This window comes from Bos taurus, chromosome 22 (assembly GCF_002263795.3).
Source record: "Bos taurus isolate L1 Dominette 01449 registration number 42190680 breed Hereford chromosome 22, ARS-UCD2.0, whole genome shotgun sequence".
Lineage (NCBI taxonomy): Eukaryota > Metazoa > Chordata > Mammalia > Artiodactyla > Bovidae > Bos > Bos taurus.
The window spans coordinates 12,121,460-12,142,037 of NC_037349.1; the positions used below are offsets into that span (position 1 = coordinate 12,121,460).

The 20,578-nt window shown below is 47.0% G+C and overlaps 1 protein-coding gene across 1 annotated transcript in view; it reads right to left on the reverse strand.

Moving 5' to 3' along the window:
• Positions 1-20,578, reverse strand: part of SCN10A (sodium voltage-gated channel alpha subunit 10) — a 93,002-nt gene that overhangs the window by 17,837 nt on the left and 54,587 nt on the right. The window contains exons 14-19 of the mRNA XM_059879983.1: positions 13,604-13,963; positions 11,088-11,534; positions 9,648-9,785; positions 7,931-8,054; positions 6,795-6,949; positions 2,983-3,156 (exon numbers count right to left, since the gene is read on the reverse strand). Of these exons, the coding sequence (XP_059735966.1) occupies positions 2,983-3,156; positions 6,795-6,949; positions 7,931-8,054; positions 9,648-9,785; positions 11,088-11,534; positions 13,604-13,963 (1,398 nt within the window). The remainder of the gene's footprint in view (positions 1-2,982; positions 3,157-6,794; positions 6,950-7,930; positions 8,055-9,647; positions 9,786-11,087; positions 11,535-13,603; positions 13,964-20,578) is intronic.

Consider the following 20,578-nt stretch of genomic DNA (forward strand, 5'->3'; position numbering starts at 1 on the left):
TAGCTGGGTGGGTGTGTCAGAAAAGAAAGGGTTTACACTTGGGTGCTAGAGCCCCAAATAATGCCTGTTCTCTGAACTGTAGCTTATTCCACTAGGACAAAAAAAATGGAATGGGAAGGACCCCCTTCCTTCATCCAGGCAACTCTCCAGACGTCACCAGGTGGCACCCAGCTGCCTGGCTGACTGACAGCAGGAGGTCTGGGGCCAGTTCCATCCTGGACCCTGTTCAGTCTTTTGCTCAGTCCCCAGGAGGGCTGCAAAATCTGCAGTTGGGGCAATCAGTAGCTGGGGCCTCTCCATCAAAGCCCTCCTGCTCAAGTCCAACTCCATTCCTACAGCTCAGGCCACAAGCCTCCCGACTGATCTCTAGGCCCCATTGCTGCATCCATCCCATCCATTCTCCACTGCAAATTTGATTATGATCATGTTTCTCCCTTACTCCCAACCTTCCCTGATGCTTTATCATCTCAGGACAAGCTCCAGACTCCTTAGCCTATTTAATATGGCCACAGCCTGCTTTACCAGTCATATACCATCCATATACCCTACCCAAATCAAATCATTCCCTAAATGTACCTGTGTCTGTGCCTCTGCCCAGGGTCACCTTTTAATTAAATTGGCCACTCCACCCCTTTTTGTACCTTGTTGCTCCCACTCATTTTAAGTTCTGTATCTAATGCCAACTTCTATATGAAGCCTTCCCAGCTACGCCACCCCCAGAGTGGATGCAGGTTTATGTCTCTATGTCCCTAAGACACTAATTGCTTCCAGCAGTGCTCACAGCATCCTCAATCATCATATGTTTATTTCTCTCTGTGTGTCCTATCTGCTGGAGGATTAAAGTATAAACTTCTGGAGAGAGGGAATTTTTATTTCTCGGCTTCTATCTCTGCCAGAGCACTTCATAAGACAATCTTATATTCTGTAGTTATAAATAAGCATTTTGACAAATTGAAAGAAAGACAGAAGTATGTTGGGATGAGTGGATGGAAGAAAGGAAAGAAAGAAGGAAGATATATTGATAGAAAGTTGAAGGGTGATTGGATAGAAGAATGGATTAAATGATACAAGGATGGATATGATAGAATTGAAAGAGAGGATGGAAGAAAGAAGGCAAAGAAGAATTGACATAGTGGATAAATGGGGTGGATGGACTGGGGAAGGATGGCTGGCTGGATAAAATGACTGATGGATGAATGAAAAGATAGATGGAGAGAGGAATGGAAGAGAAGAGAGGATGCATGGAAGGTTGACAGGATGGATGAGTGGAAGAAAAGGGGATGAATGGACAGATGGGTGGAAGAAAGGAAGGACAGGTGGATAAGGAAGATTAAAGGAAGAATAGAAAGATAGAAATGAATGAGTAGAAGGATACTTGGATGGAAGATGCTTGAATGAATGAATAGAAAGTTAGATGACTGGACAGTTTGATAGAAAGAGAAATCAAAGGATAGAAAGAGAAGGGTTAAGAATCAATTGATGGATGGATAGAAAGTTAGGGTGAACAGAGGGACAGAAGGGACGAGAGGAAGAAGAATGAGGATGGATGAAGGGAGGGGGGGGACTGACAGAGGATAAATAGGAGACGTAAACATGAATGGATGTTTGGAAGGAAGGAAGAAGGGAAGGGTGAACGGTCGGATAAACGGAAGAAGGGATGGGTTGTCAGAAGGAGAAATAGTAGGAAAATGGGTGGATGAGTGGGTGACCATTTCAGGTGATTAGGACTGAAATTAGTGAGACCTGCTTAGGAGTGACTGCCCCTCACGAGGGTGGGTGGCTGGAATTAAACATTTATCCTTCATCTATGAATAATTATTTGATAACCTACAAAATTATCACCTGTGACTCAGATTTCAGGCCTCACAGCTAATCCCTGTGATACAGTGGCCTGATGCTGCTAGTGCATTGGTATCAGGAAAGAAGAGAATTGGGTGCCCAGGCCTGCTGTGGGGGACCTGCCAACACAGGAGGCTGGACAGAATGTTCTGAACTGGACTCCATCCAGCTTCAGGAGGCAAGCACCAAATACAGACACATTTCCTAACACCTCTGATGTGCAGACCTTGGCACCGATGGCTGTGGGAGTGCGGGAAGCAGAGAAAGACTTAGCCCGTGCCTCCCCTGCCTGCAGGGACCCTCAGACATGCAGCAGTGAACAAACAGCCCAGGCAGCCATCCTGAAAAGCCAAGACTGCAAGAGCCTGGACAGAGGGAGGACTGTATGGTCAAGAAGAGGAGGCACTCTCTCTGGGCTCTGGGGGCTAAAAGGACTATTAGGAGACTTTATTGAGTATGGTCTCCCCAGAGCTTTGAGAAATCTCAAGTTTAATGAGTGGGAGGCCCTTGGTAAATCCCCTAAGGCAGGGCCAGTGGCCACAAGTCCATCTGAACACACAAGCTCCAGGCATCACCTCTCCAGTGGGGCCTCTCTCACTCTTAGTGCCGCTGGGGAAATGCCAGTGGGGCACGCTCGGTGGTTCTCTATCCTGTCCGCACATTGGACATGCCCAGAAACTTTTACAGGACACTGATGCCTGGACTCCATCTAGGGCCAGTAAGATATGAATCTCTGGGAAGAGGAGTGTTTGTTCACTGTATTCTTACGAGCTCCCCAAGTGATTCTAAAGCACAGCAAGGGCTGGAGATCACTGAGTCAGAGGGAGGGCAGGTTCTCTGTGCCAGGCAGTCTTTAGCATCCTGAGGTCCGGAAGCCCTGCCAGTGGACTCAAGGTCATGTCTATCTTGCTTTGAATGTAAAATACAGAGAGTAGAAAGTGGTCTTTCTGGATGGAGACCAAGGACCTAAAGACTCACTCGAAGGTTACTGTTGTGTTGGAATCATGTACTGTTTAGATCTTACCTGGATCACAGGGATGCAGGGCTATTCTCAGATCCCTTGCTAAACTTTCTTTGCACTAGCTACAGCCATCAGCCAGAGGAAAGGACCCCCAGCTCCACAAGTGCCCACTGTTCACTCACGTTCACGATCAGGAAGTCCAGCCAGCACCAGGCATTGGTGAAGTAACTCTTAAAGCCGTAGGCCACCCATTTGAGCAGCATCTCAAACACAAAGATGAACGTGAACACCCTGTCGGTGTACTCCAGCAAGGCCTTTACCGTGGGCTTCTGGTCAAGGTAAACATCTTCAAAGACCTGGAAAGAAGGAAGCAAGTTGACAGGTGGCCGAGACCCACAGCAGTGGGGCCCGAGGAGAGGAAAGGATCTAGCCAGCCCTGGCCACAGCCCCTGGGGAGCTTTGGGAACCAGCTCACCTGCATCATTTTGTTTTCTCTGCTCTGGGGAGGTAGCGTGAGCTAGTGGAGGAGGCCCTGCGAGATCCAAACCAGGACTTCCCTGGAGCCAGCGGGGACACACAGTTCTGCTTATACTTTGCAGGGAAGCCGAACACAAGTGAGAAAGGAATCCTTCTCGAATTGGATTTTGGAAGTGAACCAAAGGGATTTTTTAACAGTGACTTGGTTTAAAAATAAAAGCAACAAAGGATGTTCATGAAAATGAAAGTAAGGTTCACCAATGAACTCTGGAAAAGAACGCTGCATTTCACCAGTAATCAAGGAAATCCAAATGAAGAAAAAGATGCCATTTCTCTTTCATCAGGTTGATGAAGAGGAAGAGGCATGGGGTGGGCGGTGGATGGGGTGAGGGGAACCCCCAGTCAGTTTGGCTGTGGGGAAGCAGCTCCTTTCACACACAGCTGGGCGGAGTAAAAACTAGTGGAGTTTTTTTGGACCCCTAACTTGGGAATATGACTCAAATGTTTTAGAAATGCAGCAATTCTGCCTTCGAGAATGTATCCTAAGGACACTACCTATTGTTGGTTCCCACTCAGATCCTGTTGAAGGGACCAGTGTGACCATCTCCAGCTACTGTGAATGTTGGTTGCTAACAGCTGGTGATGCCTGTTGCCTGAGAACACGTCCCTGGGCTGAAGGGAAGGGACTCCACCTCAGGAGACTGTATCACCCCTCTGGGGGCAGCTGCAGCCAGTGTCTGACTGACCCCTTGCTTCAAGGTGGAACAGTCCTGCGATGGCCTTTATGCTTCAGAGCGCCCATGGGATCAGGGTGAGGCTGGGCTTCATGGGAACCACATCTTTTCCCAGCCCCTTTCCCTGTTCTGTCCTACTTCCTTCACGTGCTCCAGCCCAGAGGAAAGTGAGTCACTCAGTCGTGTCTGACTCTTTGTGACCCCAGGGACTATACAGTCCATGGAATTCTCCAGGCCAGAATACTGGAGGGGGTAGCCTATTGCTTCTCCAGTGGATCTTCCCAATTCAGGAATTGAACTGGGGTCTCCTGCACTGCAGGCGGATTCTTTACCAACTGAGCTACCAGGGAAGCCCAGAGGGTGCCCTCCACAAATTGCACAAGAATTCCTGCTTCCAGTTCTGCTTCTAAGGCTGGATCTAAGACAGGAAAAAACCGACACCTCCAAAGGAGTGCACATAAGGATGTGTGTGTGTTCTCAGTTGCTCAGTCATGTTCGACTCTTTTGTGACCCCATGGACTGTAGCCCACCAGGCTTCTCTATCTTTGGGATTCTCCAGGCAAGAATACTGGAGTGGGTTGCCATGCCCTCCTTCAGGGCATCTTCCCAACCCAGGGGTCGAATCCAGGTCTCCTGTGTCTCCAGCATTGTAGGCAGATTCAATGCTATCAGGAGTGAGTGTGGGGCTTAGCTACTGCAGCCAGTCAATAAGACAGGAAGACCAAATTACCAAGAAAATTTACTGAGAAATTATGAAATGCACAAGTGTGATTTCCATTTTGTAATACTTATGTATTACATCCATAAAAAAGATGGGAAGGAAGTGCACCAAAATGTTTTCAAAGTGAGATTCTCTCCGAGTGATAGAAAAATGGGTGTTATTTTTCTTTGCATTTTCCCATAATTTCCAAGTATTTTTTTTGCACTTTGTCAGATAAAAACTCATGCTATTTTTTTTTTTTTTAATGTACTCAAAGTAAAAGCATAAGGAAGACTAAATTTGGTGCCAGCCAGTTCAGTCCCTTGGGGAAGGAGAGGGGGATGGGAGAGCAAAGCTGGGGCGGGTTCAGCAGCTGGTGTGGGATGTGTGCTCCCTGCCTGGAGGGAGGGCGGGGGAGCAGCTCGGGTGTGTGGAGAAGGGGAGTAGAGAGAGAAGAGAAGGAGATGATGAAGAAAGCACCTAGTCCCTACCAAATGTGGTTACAGTCACATCAAATGAATAAGGTTATCTTTTTCAGGATAGAGGGAAGGGTATGTGTGGTGAACACGCTGCCCAGCCTCCCCTTGCCCTGCAGCGTGGCCTCTGCACTTAGCACTAGGCTGAGACTGCTATTTGAGAGAGACCTCACCACCCTGTGCTGGGGCAGTGGGCACCACCAGATGCTGCCAGCCCCTCTCCACTCAGCCAAGATGGCAGGCCAGCCTGCTGCACGAGACTCTCCTCCCTCAGCTCTGGGCCCTTGCTGGCTTAGCTTTCCTCCCATCAGACCCTCTCACCTTCTTTGGCTCCTCCTGAATGCTGAGACAACACCCTCAGCAGTTTGGCCTCCCTTCCTGGGAAATGTGGCTTTGGAGTGCATGCCCAGATGGTCAGCATATTGCTTTCAGGGAGTAAATGACACCTGGGGAGTAAGACAAGTGGAACCACTGGGGCTATGAGTCAAGAGGCTGGGGCGTGAGTACTCCGTTTAACTAACGAGCTGGGGGCTTTCGGGGCTGTGATGTCCTCATCCATAAATGTGGACCCCTGAGGATGACAAATCCCTTCCTGTGTCCATGTCTACCTTGGTTCACTGGGAAGATGAGTTGAGATTGCATGGTGAGCCTAAGGCATGGTGCAGAGGGAAACATCCTTCCGTGTGCTACAAAGCTGGGCATTCAGCAAGAGGCTTAGGATGAGTGTGTGTTCAGTTGCTTTCAACTCTTCGCACATCTGTGGACTGTTTGCAACCTGCCAGGCTCCTCAGTCCATGGAATTCTCCAGGCAAGAATACTGGAGTGCCATTTCCTCCTCCAGGGGATCTTCCTGACCCACGGATCGAACCTGCATCTCCTGCATTGGCAGGCATATTCTTTACCACTGAACCAGTTTAGGAGGTGTCTCAACTCAGAATCTCTCTGACTGTAAGGCCTCGTTATTCAAACTGTGGCCTGTGGACCAGCACCAGCACCATGTGGGAGCTTGCTGGAAATGCAAATTCTCAGGTCTCACCCCAGATCTACTGAATCAGAACCTGCATCTTAAGAAGCTCCCTGGGCGATTAAATTTTGAGAGGTGCTGTTGTGATGATTTTCCGTAAGCATTGAATGAATGACAGCAGGTTATTTGCAAGTGACCTGATAGTGCAGGGAAGGGTGGTCCTCCTGGTTCTGGGCCCTCAGAAAAGGCGGTGTGTTTGGGAGGCCAGAAGGTGAAAAATCAGGGACTTTGGATCAAATGAGGGCAAAGTTAGGTTTTATGACTGAAAAGCTGGGTAGCCTTGGACAAGTCCCATGAAGCCTTTGAGTGTCGGTTTCCCTGTCTATAAAGGGGATCTCCACACTCACGGCTTGAAATCCACACAGTCAGGTGTAGCAGGCCAGGACCTGGGCGCCTCAAGCACAGATCATGCACTCCTGCTAAGAGGAGCCCTCATGCTGGGCTGCAGATCGCCCTTCAGTCACAGGTTGGGGACTTCCAGCCCAGGAGTCAAAGGAGCCCAGCGTTTCAGCCCCAGGGCCTCTGGATGGTGGGAGATCACACACCTGGAGGACTCTGGGGTAGGGACCCCATGCTCCCTTACCAGCGCTCCACTGCTGAGCAGGATCATGAAGACAATGAAACTTTCAAACCAGCTGTGCTCCACGATGCGAAAGCAGGCCTTGCGTACCTGCCAGCCTGTGGCCCAGGGAAACCTGGAGCTGTTCACTCTGCAACAGGGACAGTGGTGAACACAGCCTGTGGGGAGAAGGGCCTGGGGGTGAGTGATGTTCCACTGGTAAAGGAAGCGCATTTGGCTCCAGCCCTGGCAGGGAAACCGCTCTGCTGGGAAAGCCACTTGCTGCTCCTTTGGAAAAGAATTCTTTCCTGGGAAGTGAGAGAAGCCGGGTCCCTTTTCAGGCAGCCTTTCCATCCTGCCCTTCCTCCTCTCCACCACTGGTCTCGCTCACTCTCACCTCCTCCAAGGCATCTTCCTCCCTACAGGTGATATCATGGTCCCTGTCCTTATCCCACCCTCTCTGGTGGCTGGACAAGACATGGGGCCTGGGCCTGGGGGTGTCTGAGGGGCCATGCCTGAACCTGTGCTGAACTGGGAGGTCCTTACGGCTGGGATGGGGCCGGGGGGCAGCCCAGCCCAGGGTCGTGTGAAAGTAGAAACTCAATTAAATGGTTCATTTGTTTATTTAGGCCACAATCACTTTCATCATATGAAATATGTTTATTCATTTATTGCACAAATATCTACTGAGGACATGCCAGGCCTTGCTGTTCTAAATACTGAGGAAAAAGAAGGATAAAAGATGCAAGTTCTGCCTGTAAGAGTCACACAAAGGATCGAGGGACACAGATGATCCTACCCTCCTCTGGGTCCTTTATGTCCCCAATCAAGAGTTCATGGCAGTGGCTACCTTTCTCTTTCACTCTCAACAGGGCAGGTTTATAACTCAGTGAGGTGTTTTCAAAGGTGATGAGTAAGGCAGAGCATCTGTTTGCTGTGTCTAATGTGGCGGGAGATACAGATTCCACCGCTCAACTTCTGGGAGTCTGGCATTCGTGTTTGACGCTGGGCCCTCAAGCCTGAGAGAAAGGAGCAAAAGATCCTGCTTGTCTGTCTCCTGTGGACCCCAGGCCAGAGCCCTGAACACAGAAGTGTCCAGATGAGCTGGATTCTGGCCCTAATGAATGTCAAGGGGAGGAGGCCTGTGGCTGCCACTCTACCTTCCGTGAAGCAGTCATCTGGCTCATCGAGGTCATCTGCCAGCTCAGGGATCTTCCTCAGGATCTCCTCAGGGTCCAGGAAGTCCACAGTGCTGCCTTCCGAGGAGCTCGTGTCATCCGCTCCCTGCAGGGCAAAAGCCCCAGCAGTGAACCCAGCTCTCCGTGGGGCCCCGTGAATCTGCACACGGTCACCATCGGCCCAACGGGCCTGGAGTTCCAAGATGCCCTGAGATACAGAGAGAGCCCCTTGGGGCTGGACCCACCATGGCGCCCCTTCTGTTCTGGTGCCTCGCCAGCTGAACCCCAGAACAGCGGTGCTCTCTGCGGAGCCCCAGAGGTTCAGCCGTGCAAGACTTTAAACCTCCAGGCCCCTGATGGAGGGCTGGCGATGGCCCGAGACACCGTAATTACACCCATCAAGACTCTCAGCGTTCACTGGGCTTGAATATTTAATCATGGAGCAATGCTGCAGGGGCCCTGCTGCCCTCCTGGCAGCTTCAGCCCTGTAATGTCTCCAGATGAATTCAATTAGGAGCTGAAGCTGCTCTCATATTAGTAAACCTGATCGCCCGGCTAATGGACCCAAATGGGGGTGGGTGGGTCCCATCTGTCATTGTCAGGCCCCTCCCTGCCTGGCCGGGGTCATGGACAAAACAAAAACAAAAACAATCCCCAGCAGGAATGCACTGAGAAGACTAGCCAGGGGAGTCCTAACAATGCTCAGCAGAAATATGCTGTCCACATGAAGAGTACCCCTCACCCAGCTGGAACCAAGAGGCCGGTGTTCATCCAGGGCCCTCAAATCCCACCTCAGCCCACCCTCTTCTCTCACCCCTCTGGGCCAGCCTTGCCCAGAGGCACACAGCCAGTGGCCGGCACTCCTCAAGCTGATGGGCTTGATAGCTTCAGGATGAATTATGTCTTCCTTATCTTTGCCTGCCCGGTGCCTGTCACCATTGGAACTCGGTGGTTAGGTGTCAAGTTAAATTCTTATTAAATTCTTGAATGTAATATGGAGCTATTACAGATGCTAAATCTTTAGAGATACCTCTTTCAATGTAACTTGTTTTCTTTAAAGATTAGTAATGAAACCACCAAGTTTATTTTTACCGCTTATAAGATCTTCTTCCTGTTCGGTCTATGTGAGACCATCAGTTCACCATTCAGTACAGACAGCCTCTCCCCAGCACCAGTCTGGTTTTGACCAGAGACGATGGTGTGGACAAAAGAAAGTGGGGGTGGTCACAGGGAAGACTTCTTCACCCACAGCACCTCTGATTTTTATCTGCTGGCTCTGAAAGATACTCAGCTTTCTCTGTGCATTGTCTTTTTGTTTCCCTTTTTCTTGCCTGTCATTTTCTGGGCACTTATACCATTTCTGGCAGGAGCTAAACATTTGACAAGCAGCATCTCATGGAAGCTTCAAAAGTCCTACCAAGTAGCCATAACCACTTGGCTTCCAGATGGAGGCACAGGGGCTCAGAGAGGTTGAGGAATGGGTCCTGGCCCCCTAGTCTATGGAACCTCTTTCTTCCCAATAAAATCATACTGATTAGCCCAGAGATTAGGAAGGACTTTAAAAACTCCCAAGATGAGACATGAGGTTTGGTTGAGCATGGTCTGGAACGCCTCATGCCCGGCCCCATCCTCCGGGCCCCACCATCCTGGTCAGTGTCCGGCAGGCCTTTCAACCTCTCCAGGAAGCTCACATACCTACCTCTGCAGGGCCCTGAGCAGGAGCCTCGCCTTTGCACTTCTCACCTAGGCCTGGAGTCAGGTCTTCAGAGGATATTCCAGACCCTGGGCTCCTGGGTGGCAGGTGGTCCTCATACTTCCCAACTTGCTGCAGCTGCTCCTGATAGTGAGAGAAAGTCCTCTCTTGGGTACCTGGGCTCCCCCTCAGTTGATCACTTCTAACTCTGAAGAGATATTGCACAGCATTGTCTGCCAGAGCCAAGGACTTGATACATACAATTAATGTATATACATATAGCCAGATGGATCTCTGTGTGCTCCTGGCATCATTACTGACAAGATGTGTGACATTAGGCAAGTTATTTAACCTCTCTTATTTCTATTTTTCCCATCTGCAAACTTGAGAAGGCAAGATCTACTTTATTTGGTTATTTTGATGACTAAATATGTTCATACTTGCAAAGCACTTAGCAAGTAGTGCTTGGCTCCATAGATGTTAGCCATGACCATTGTCACTTGTTCTGGGGTCAGAGTGGTCATGAACTTGGCCCTTTGGAGACCCCAAGAACCCCCAAAGTAATTGAAAATGACTCTGAGTGGAGACGGCTGTGACAGAGTTCATGTCCTTTACTCGGGGGATGTTGATGGCCTGCCTTCGGCTGTCACCCAGACAAAGGCATGTAAAATATGGCAGCTGATAACAGCAGCTGCTGGAACACAAGAGCAGTGACAGCTGCAAGGGAAGGAGGCTAGGGGAGAGCTGTAGACTCAAAGCACAGCTGTCTGAGGCCACTTAGTGGCCTGGCCAGCAGCACTCTGTCCCCAGGTCCCATAGGCAGCCCTGCCTTTCCACGTTGTGGAGAGGCGCATGTGCTCAGTTGTTGAGAAGAGGTTAACAAGGGTTGATTTATACCTTAAGGTAGAAAGGAGCTGTGCAAAGCACTTAAAAATATATGTTACCCAAAAATGTGCTTTCAATTCCTTGGTGCCAAAGGAGCAAATGTCATTTCCCTGTGACATCCCTTGTCGGGAAAAGTTGGATGAATGAGTCACATAGTGATCATTTAGGCTGCTGGTGAAGATGAGAGGAGCCTTGCTTTTGGACAACATCCTGTTCTTAAAGGAATCTTATTCACATCTCCTGCACAGAGCCCGGGTTGGGTGGAATGAATGGGGCAGCTGTAGGAAAGACACTTTCAAGCATCTCCAGGTGGCCTGGGGATCAGACACTTCCCCTGCCCTCTGATTACCCTGCTTAAATGCAACCTTCTCCAGAGAACTTGGCATGGCCTGTGCTTCCTAATGTCTAGAGCTCTTATACCTGGCTTGCCTGGGGCTCTTCAAGGCTGCACCAGCCCTGAGGTTGGAAAACCTCTTATTAAAATTTCCCTGCTGCCCCTGGTCACTCCAGCCCTGAGGCCCCTCCCTGCTTCCTGTGGTTATCCCATGGGAGAACTCTCACCTGCCTTTGGGGGATCATTTCCTGCCTGGTGCTCTGAGCATCCTCCTCACCATTCTCCTCCAAGTCATCCAGGTCGGATTCGCCCTCAGCAATGGGCACAGAGACCCATATATTAGGATCGGTGATGAAGTCACCGGGGTCATCCCTGGGGCTTCTGAGAGCTGGGAGCCGTCCGGGGCTCCCCAGGGCTCCCTCAGCAGCAATGTGGTTCTTGGCTATGGAGGTGGAAAGTGGGATTTTCACCACCAGCTGGGGCTTTGCCTTGGACCGGGGGAGCAAGCAGGGCCGACTGAGGAAACTGCAAAGAGCCCTCTTGGTGCGCTGGCCGAACACCTGGATCCTGGCTAAGGCCACCTGCAGATTGTTCACCTCACCGTCGTCCTCAGGTGGTGTGAGGTTGTCGGCACTGAAGGAGTTCAGCAGCAGGGCGATGAACAGGTTAAGCACCTGGAGAGAAGGTGTAGCAGGGAAGATCATGTCGATGAGCTGAGCCCTTCCACAGCCCACCAGGTTGGCAGCTGGATGGCAGGACAGCCACACCTGGGCCTCTTCTGCCCACCCAAGATGCTTGTCTTCGTGGGGAAATGGACATTCTGACAGCAACTGAGAGGAGCCTCAGGGATGCCCTTAAGATGTCCATGCCCATGCCACATGAACAGGGCCTGCAAGCATTCTCCACCACAGAGGAGGGTCACTCCTGCTGAGCAAAGGGACATTAAGGGACAACAAAAGGAGCAGGCCTGGGCATGCCCCAGGACCACCCTTATCAGCCAAACTCTGGTTCAGCTGCTCACTCTGGAATCCTGGGTACATCTCCTCTCTGCTTCCAACTTCATGTCCTTCCCCTATCAGCAGGGAGTGGGGGTCCCCTACCTTTCAGAGTGGTTGTGAAGAGGAAATGACATGAGGATGTAAAAATGCTCAGAGAGGCAAAGTTCCTGCCTCAGGGTCAGGGGCCCCTGTGACTCTGCAAGGATGGGGAGCTCAGCTGGGAGGAAAGGCAGTCTGTCCAGCCCCCTACTCAGAGAGCAGGTAGAAGGCTGCTCTGGCTCAGGAACCCTGGTGGGAAAGACTTTGAAGAACCTGGATTTGTCTTGTCATCCCCTCTTATGGTTTAGTTTTCCCCTATCTGTAAAAATCTTATGGGAAAAGAATTCAGGTTGGTTGACTTCCAGGGCAATAAGAAAGGGGCTCCTGTAAGACATGGAAGTGACCCAAATATCTATCAGCAGATGATTGGCTCAAGAAGATGCGGTGTGTATAAACACACACACACACACACACACACACACATATACACAATGGAATATTAATCAGCCATAAAAAATATATTTTGCTATTTTTAGCAACATGGATGGACCTAAAGGATATAATGCTTAGTGAAATAAGTCAAACAAAGAAACTTACTATATGATATCACTTATATGTGGAATCTAAAAAACAATAAATATGAATATACAGAACAGAAACATACTCACAGACAGAAACTAAACTATGGTTACCAAAGGGGAAAGGTGGGAGGAGGAGCCATAAATTAGGAGTAAGGGATTAACAGATACAAACGACTATACACAAAACAGATGAGCAGTAAGAATTTACAGGGATAGCACAGGGAATCACACTCAATATCCTGTAGCCACTCATAATGGGAAAAAACCAAATCGCTAAGCTATACATCTAAAACTAATACAATGTTGTAAATGAACTATACTTCAATAAAAAAAAAAAGAGAGAGAGAGAAAATGGTTCCTAGAAGTCACACCTTCCCCCTACCCAGGCCAGAGCTGAGAGCAAGGGTACCCGGAACTTGAGAGAGTGGACACAAGCTGAGGGGGAGGAGCCAGGCTGGGACAGAGAAGGGGTGGTGGGGCCAACTGGGATAAAGGCCTCCAGAGGGGCTTCCCCCAAGCCTGGGAGAGGATTTTGTTACTGTCATCATGATGTTGGATGTTATCTATGACCTAGCTCCTTCCTCTAGTCCCATTGTGCTTACCCTCATGCTCTTAGCTAGAACCCATATAGCTCCGAGATATCAGTCAGTTCTTATTCCCTACCCCCTCCCCCCCCCAAAAAAAATCTCCTGATACCCCCTACAGTGGGGAAGGGAAATTTTCCTTCAACAACTAACAACTAACATTTATTGACTTTCTGCCATAGCTCAGATGCTACACTAGGCAATTTGCATATATTATTCCTACAATTTAATTCTCCCAGTAAGCCCATGAGTAAGCACTATTTTTTTATTTTAAGGGAATTAAAACTCAGGAGATTGTCTCTTGCACAGGATCACCCAACTTTACTGGAGGTGGAGCTGGGCTTCTAAACCAGGTCCTTCCTGCTCTGTCACATAAGCTTATTCCTGCTGCCTCCCAATGGACAGTTCTCATGATGTACCCCACACCTCTCTGAAAGGTTTGAAGGCTTTTTCGTCAGGGAGGTGCAATGTGGCAGCACATGTGCAACATCAAAGCTTTCTAGGGTAACCCTGAAGTCTCCTGCATTGCCCGTGCACTCACCACCAGGTTGCCCAGTACCATCACTGTCAAGAAAAGGATGAGGCAGATAGACTTCTGGCCAACTTCCATGCAGGCCCACATGTTCTCAATCCACTCTCCACAGAGGATCCGAAAGACGATGAGGAAGGAGTGGAAGAAGTCATACATGTGCCAGCGTGGCCAATCTTCGTTGAGCGCTGAAATTTTTTTCCGCTTTTGGCAGTAGTTTTCCCCCAGGAGCTGCTTGCCAACCAGAGCAAAGATGAAGACAATGATGGCCAGGATGATGGTGAGGTTCCCCAGAGCCCCGACCGAGTTGCCAATGATTTTGATGAGCGTGTTTAAGGTTGGCCAGGACTTGGCCAGCTTGAAGACCCGCAGCTGCAGAGAAACAGAGACCGTGTCAGGTCCTGGAAGCTGACCATCACCTTTCCTCTCAAGACCTGGTCAGAAACCAAAGATCTGGGAAAAGCACATGGCAACTCACTCCATTAGCATGGGTTGATCCCAGAAACTGCTTTGAGGCCTTCCTCCCCATGTTACCTGTTACTCAAAAATATGACCAACCCTCGATGTACTAGTGTGCTCCACTGATTGTGGCCAAGTCAGGGGTCTCATACTGGGGTTGTGGTCTTGTGACAGGTACTCTGCTCTGTAGCCACAAGCCTCCTAATGTGGAGCTACTCTATGGGGTGGAGTGGGGTATGATGGAGCTCACAAATGAGTGAGAAGAGCTCACGTTTGACCTGAATAGAGGCTAGCCGCCTGCAGGTAGGGCACGATCCACTGCATTTGATAGGTATTGGCTAACCATTGTCTTAGGGCATTTCTTGTCCTGAGGCTGTGAACAACACCTTTAATCCCCACCAGCTCTGAAATGGCAAATATCTGTGATTTCAGAGGTTTATTTACTTGACCAACCAATCTACCTACTTTGCTGAACACCAGCCACACACACACTAGGCACTGTACTAGCCTGTGAGGTATATGGAAAGTGGCATATAGGCTCTTGTCCTCACGGGAACAATGAATTAGTTGTAAAGATAAAGGCAAAGACCCAGGAAGTCTTCACTGTAAACCCAAATGTGCTAAGTCCCACAAGAGAGCAGAGTGCCATGCATAAAGATGTTTAAACATTTAAAAAATATATTTGTGTGGTTCTCTAATTTGTTAGAAAGAAATATGTGAGCTCAGCTTTCATGGGGCATTTATGGAGCACTTACTAAGAGCCTAGTAACTTCCCTAGTAGCTCAAACGGTAAAGCTTCTGCCTGCAATGCAGGAGACCCAGGTTCAATCCCTGGGTCGGGAAGATCCCCTGGAGAAGGAAATGGCAACCCACTCCAGTATTCTTTCCTGGAGAATTCCACAGACTGAGGAGCCTGGCGGGATACAGTCCATGGAGTCGCAAAGAGTCAGACATGACTGAGTGACTAACATACAATACTAAGAGCCAGGTTCTGGTTAAGGTGCTGGGAGGCTGTGCTGGACAGAGCAGCAGCAGTTTGATCACTCAACACAGCAATCAGCCCAGAGGGAGTGGGTTTAATCCCCTTATACAGGGAGTTCCATATCTATTTTTCTATATGATGTGGGGGTGGGCAGTCTGTGTTTACCTTAGAGCAGTGGCTCAGCTGGTAAAGAATCTGCCTGCGATGTGGGAGACCTGGGTTCGATCCCTGGGTTGGGAAGATCCCCTTCAGAAGGAAAAGGCTACACACTCCAGTCCATGGGGTTGCAAAAAGTCGGACACAACTGAGAGACTTTTTCATTTTCACTTTCACTTTAGATTTAATCTGGAACTTCTATTAATGAAGATGCTTTTCTTTTGGAACAGAATGCAAAGTAAGTCTAACATCTGTCCTCTACTAAAGAAGTCACCATTTGGTGAGGAAATGTCCTTGAACTTGTGAAGAATATCAGAAAATAGAGTAATATGGAAGACTATATTGGGTCCCCCTTGGGCTCCCTTCTCCATCAAAAAGTTACTAAAAATGCTAGATAATAAAATCTTAAATGCATTGATCATCTGTCAATAAAGTAATTCTTTGATCAAAAATTAAATAATTCTGTGAATTCAGAGATATAACTAGATTTCTGAAGTCAATTTTACTCAAAGGCATTTGTAAAACTGAGTGAATCTGAGCATAAGTTTTAATAGTCTCACGAGGCATAGCAAGCAGGAAACATCCCAGTGCTGCCTGAGGTAGACAGTGTAACAGGAATTCTCCCATCATTAAGGAAAGGTCCCATAATAAATCTCTCTCAAGAGAATGGCAAATTGAATGGCAAATTTCAGATAAAACTGAGAGAGGTTACTGCCAGAGGCACTCACTGAAAGAAATTCTAAATGATGTACGTCAGGCAGAAAGTGATCCCAGAAGGAACGTATTATACGCAAGAGTGGAAAAAGAGCAAGGAAGTGCTAAGTATGAGAATGACTCTTAAACGCTGAATGGACACAACAGTAAAGTCTCATGGGGTAGGGCAGAGACTGGCTCTATGGCATTATTCACTTTTACTCCTCTCAGCCACAAAAGAATACTGTTTTCCAGCTTTACTTGCAAATAGTTGAGATCATATTATTGAGTTCCGGCTGATGGAATGGAGATAGAGACAGAAGTAATATGCACCACTTTCAGGCAGAGCCATAAAACACCATGCACTTTCTCTTCCTTTCCCATCGCCCCCATGGAGGCCACCCATTGAAGATGGGAGATACACACTGTCCTGGATCCTCGAGTCACTACTTGGAGCAGACACACAAGGAGAGTTTCCCAATCAGCATGGAATACACTATAAACATAAACCTCTAAGGAAAGTTATGACCAACCTAGATAGCATATTCAAAAGCAGAGACATTACTTTGCCAACAAAGGTTCATCTAGTCAAGGCTATGGTTTTTCCTGTGGTCATGTACGGATGTGAGAGTTGGACTGTGAAGAAGGCTGAGCGCCGAAGAATTGATGCTTTTGAACTGTGGTGTTGGAGAAGACTCTTGAGAGTCCCTTGGACTGCAAGGAGATCCAACCAGTCCATTCTGAAGGAGATCAGCCCTGGGATTTCTTTGGAAGGAATGATGCTAAAGCTGAAACTCCAGTACTTTGGCCACCTCATGCGAAGAGTTGACTCATTGGAAAAGACTCTGATGCTGGGAGGGATTGGGGGCAAGAGGAGAAGGGGACGACAGAGGGTGAGATGGCTGGATGGCATCACTGACTCGATGGACGTGAGTCTGAGTGAACTCTGGGAGTTGGTGATGGACAGGGAGGCCTGGCGTGCTGTGATTCATGGGGTCGCAAAGAGTCGGACACGACTGAGCGACTGATCTGATCTGATCTGATCTGATGCTAACTCACAGATTTAGAGACTATCACTCCAACTAGTTGTACTTCTCTTGATTAATGGAGAAATTTGTATGTTGAAGAGAACCATTTCAACAATATCAGATATGTGGCACGGGCTTAATGATCACGTGATGGATAGCAAGGAAACTAACAGAAGGCTTGCAAAGTGTTGATTTGTGTTGCATGGGCAAAATGATTGCCTGTAATAATTTTGGGGTGGATCATGAGCTAGAAGCCCTAGGGGATAGGTCTGTTGAACAGAAACTTAGTATCAGTTGTAATTGGCTACGTTTTAACCAACTCTCTTGTAACCAGCTGTTAAGATATTGTAAGGCAGACTTCCCTGGTAGTCCAGTAGTTAAGAATCTGCCTTGCAATGTGGGGGACACAGGTTTGATCCCTGGTTGGGCAATTAAGATCCCACGTGCCAGACATAGAGAAGAGACCTGTAGACACAGTGGGCGAAGGTGGGGGTGGGACAAATTGAGAGAGTAGCATTGAAACATACAGTCGTGTCTGACTCTGTGCGACCCCATAGACGGCAGCCCACCAGGCTCCCCCATCCCTGAGATTCTCCAGGCAAGAACACTGGAGTGGGTTGCCATTTCCTTCTCCAGTGCATGAAAGTGAAAAGTGAAAGTGAAGTTGCTCAGTCGTGTCCGACTCTTAGCAACCCCATGGACTACAGCCCACCAGGCTCCTCCGTCCATGGGATTTTCCAGGCAAGAGTACTGGAGTGGGGTGCCATTGCCTTCTCCAAACATACACATTACCATATGTAAAATAGATAGCCAGTGGAAATTCGCTGTATGATGCAGGGAGCTCAACCCAGAGCTCTATGACAATCTAGAAGGTTAGTATGGGGTGGGAGGGGAGGGAGGTTCAACAGGGAGTGGACATATATGCACCTATGATTGATTCATGTTGTATGTCAGAAATCAACACAACATTGGAAAGCAATTATCTTCCAATTAAATATAAAAATTTTAAGAAGTCCCACCTGCTATGGAGCAACCAAGCCCACAGGCCACAGCTACTGAAGCCTGTGCACTCTGAGCCACAGCTGGAGAGTTTGTGTATAAGTCTGTGCGTGCTGACAAAAGATTCCACATGACACAGGGAAGATCCCGCATGCCATAACTAAGTTAACTAATTAATTAAAAAGACTTTATAAGAAATAAATGCGCTCTGGGAATATTTGGCTCATTGATAATAAATAAAAGGAAAATGTATAACTGAATCACTTTGCTGTATGGAAGAAAGTGACATAACATTGCCAACCAACTATACTTCAATTGAAAAAAAAAAGAACCCAGCAGTTTAGAGTCTTGAAGGTTTAGGGAAGTACACTGTTTTAGACCTCAAAGAGTAAGCAATGAGATTAAGTCTTTATGTGCTCAAGACCAGTTAAAGGTTTCAGTGAAATGAAGCACATCTTAGCAAAGATCATATTAATGCTGTAGCCACCCTTTGAGGCAGAGAGATGTGGGGACAAGAAAGCAGAGAAACAGAGCAGAACTGAGAACTTTGCCAAAGAAAGCGCTCTGAGTGTATGACACAGAGAGAGGTCTGAATTCCTCTAAGTTTTGAAGAAATTGTGTTACAAAAGAAACCATGAGCCCTGATTGATAAAGCCTTTGACTGTGTAAGCTGGTCGTATTTCCACAAGGAGGGGCAAGCTATGAAGGTTGTGCAGGCCTTCTTCATACATGGCACAGTCCCTTCTAGAAGGAGTCCCACCGAGAGCTGACTGAATTGCGTAAGACTCCAACTTGAGTGAGGGATATACTTTTATTGGGCTAAGCTACCGAATTTTGGGTATTGCTTGCACAAGTCTTGAATAATTTATAATTGATTAAGTCATACAGCTTTTAAAAAACAAGATAAAATTAAAATACTTAATAAAATAGGAAGCTGGGAAGGGGGAACTGGAATAAAAGTTGTCCTGGAACGTAAAGATCTTAGCTAACTTCTGGCTTTGATTAAGTTAACAATACCTGCTCTCATTTCTAAGGTAACCACTCAAAGAATAGAAACAGAGTATTTCCAAACCAATAAAAGAGAAAAATGGAACAAGGCAAAACAAACAGTTCAAAATAAATCAAGAAGAGAGACAGAACAAAAATGCTAGAACAGAGGAAGCAAATAGAAAACCCAGAATATAATGATATACACATATCCAAATATATCAGTATTCACCATAAAATAAGCGGGCTAAACGCTTTGGTTAGAAGACAAAAAGTAGATTGTCAGAACTGAATAAGAATCTAAAATCTGTCTACCATTTATAACAGGCATATAAAAACCTTAAAGATACACAAAGGCTGGAAGTAAAAGGATGGATAAAGATATATCAGGCAAATTCTAAACTAGAAGAAAACAGAGTTGCTTCTGAAAGTGAAGTCGCTCAGTCGTGTCTGACTCTTTGCGACCCCATGGACGGTAGCCTACCAGGCTCCACGATTCATGGGATTTCCCAGTCAAGAATACTGGAGTGGGCTGCCATTTCCTTCTCCAGGGGATCTTCCCAACCCAGGGATCGAACCTGGGTCTCCTGCGTTGCAGACAGACGCTTTACCGTCTGAGCCAGTTGCTTAATTAATATCAAACAGAAAGCATTTCTAGGGATAAAGAAGGTCCATTCTCTTGGATAAACATTTTACTCTACTGGGAAGATATAATAATTTAAAATATGTATGCATTTAAGAACATAGCCTTAAGGCAGAATCATAAGGAGAAACATACCATGCTGTAATCACAGTGGGAGATATTTTTACACACGACCATCTCAGTAATTGCTACAACAAGCAGACAAAAATAAGCAAGGATATAGAATATCTGGACCATATAATGAACTTTCTCTACTCAGTGGATATATATGCAGAATATTGCACCCTACAACTGCAGAAGATACTTTTTTCAAGCACATAAGGAATATTTTCACTGTACTGAGCCAAAAGAAGATTATTAATAAATTTCAAAGCATTGAAATCATACCGTGTATGTTCTCTGAGCACAATACAATCAAGCTGGAACTCCATGGTATAAAGAATTACCACATACATTCAGAATTAAGAACCATGCTTCTAATTAACCTTTGAATCACAGAATAAATCACATTTGAAATTAGGCAATATTTAAAATCAAAAATATGGAAAATTCTACCTATTAAAGCAGTTCTTAGAAGGAAATTGAAATCTTCAATGAATAGATTGGAAAAGAAAAAAGGTTGAAAATTCTGTCTTAAGAAGTTAGAAAAAATAAAATACGTAGAACAGAGGATGCAATTATGCAGGATTAATTGAAATAGAAAACATCAATGAAGTAGAGAGGATCAACAAGATGAAAGTTGGTTCTTTGAAAAGACTAATAAAATTGATAATCTTTGGCAAGACAAAGCAAATAAGAGAAAGCACAAATCACTATTTTTAAAAAAAGAAAAAGATAGCAAATACACGTGATATGGAACATTAAAAGATAACAGCATAGCATATACAACTTTATGCCAATAAACTTGAAAATTCAGATAAGAAGGGGAAATTTTTAGAAAAAGCATAACTTACCAAAACCAATTGGAGAAACAGAAAATCTGACTAGTTTCACAGACATTAAGAAAATTCAATCAGTAATGGAAAATCTTGACCTCCAGA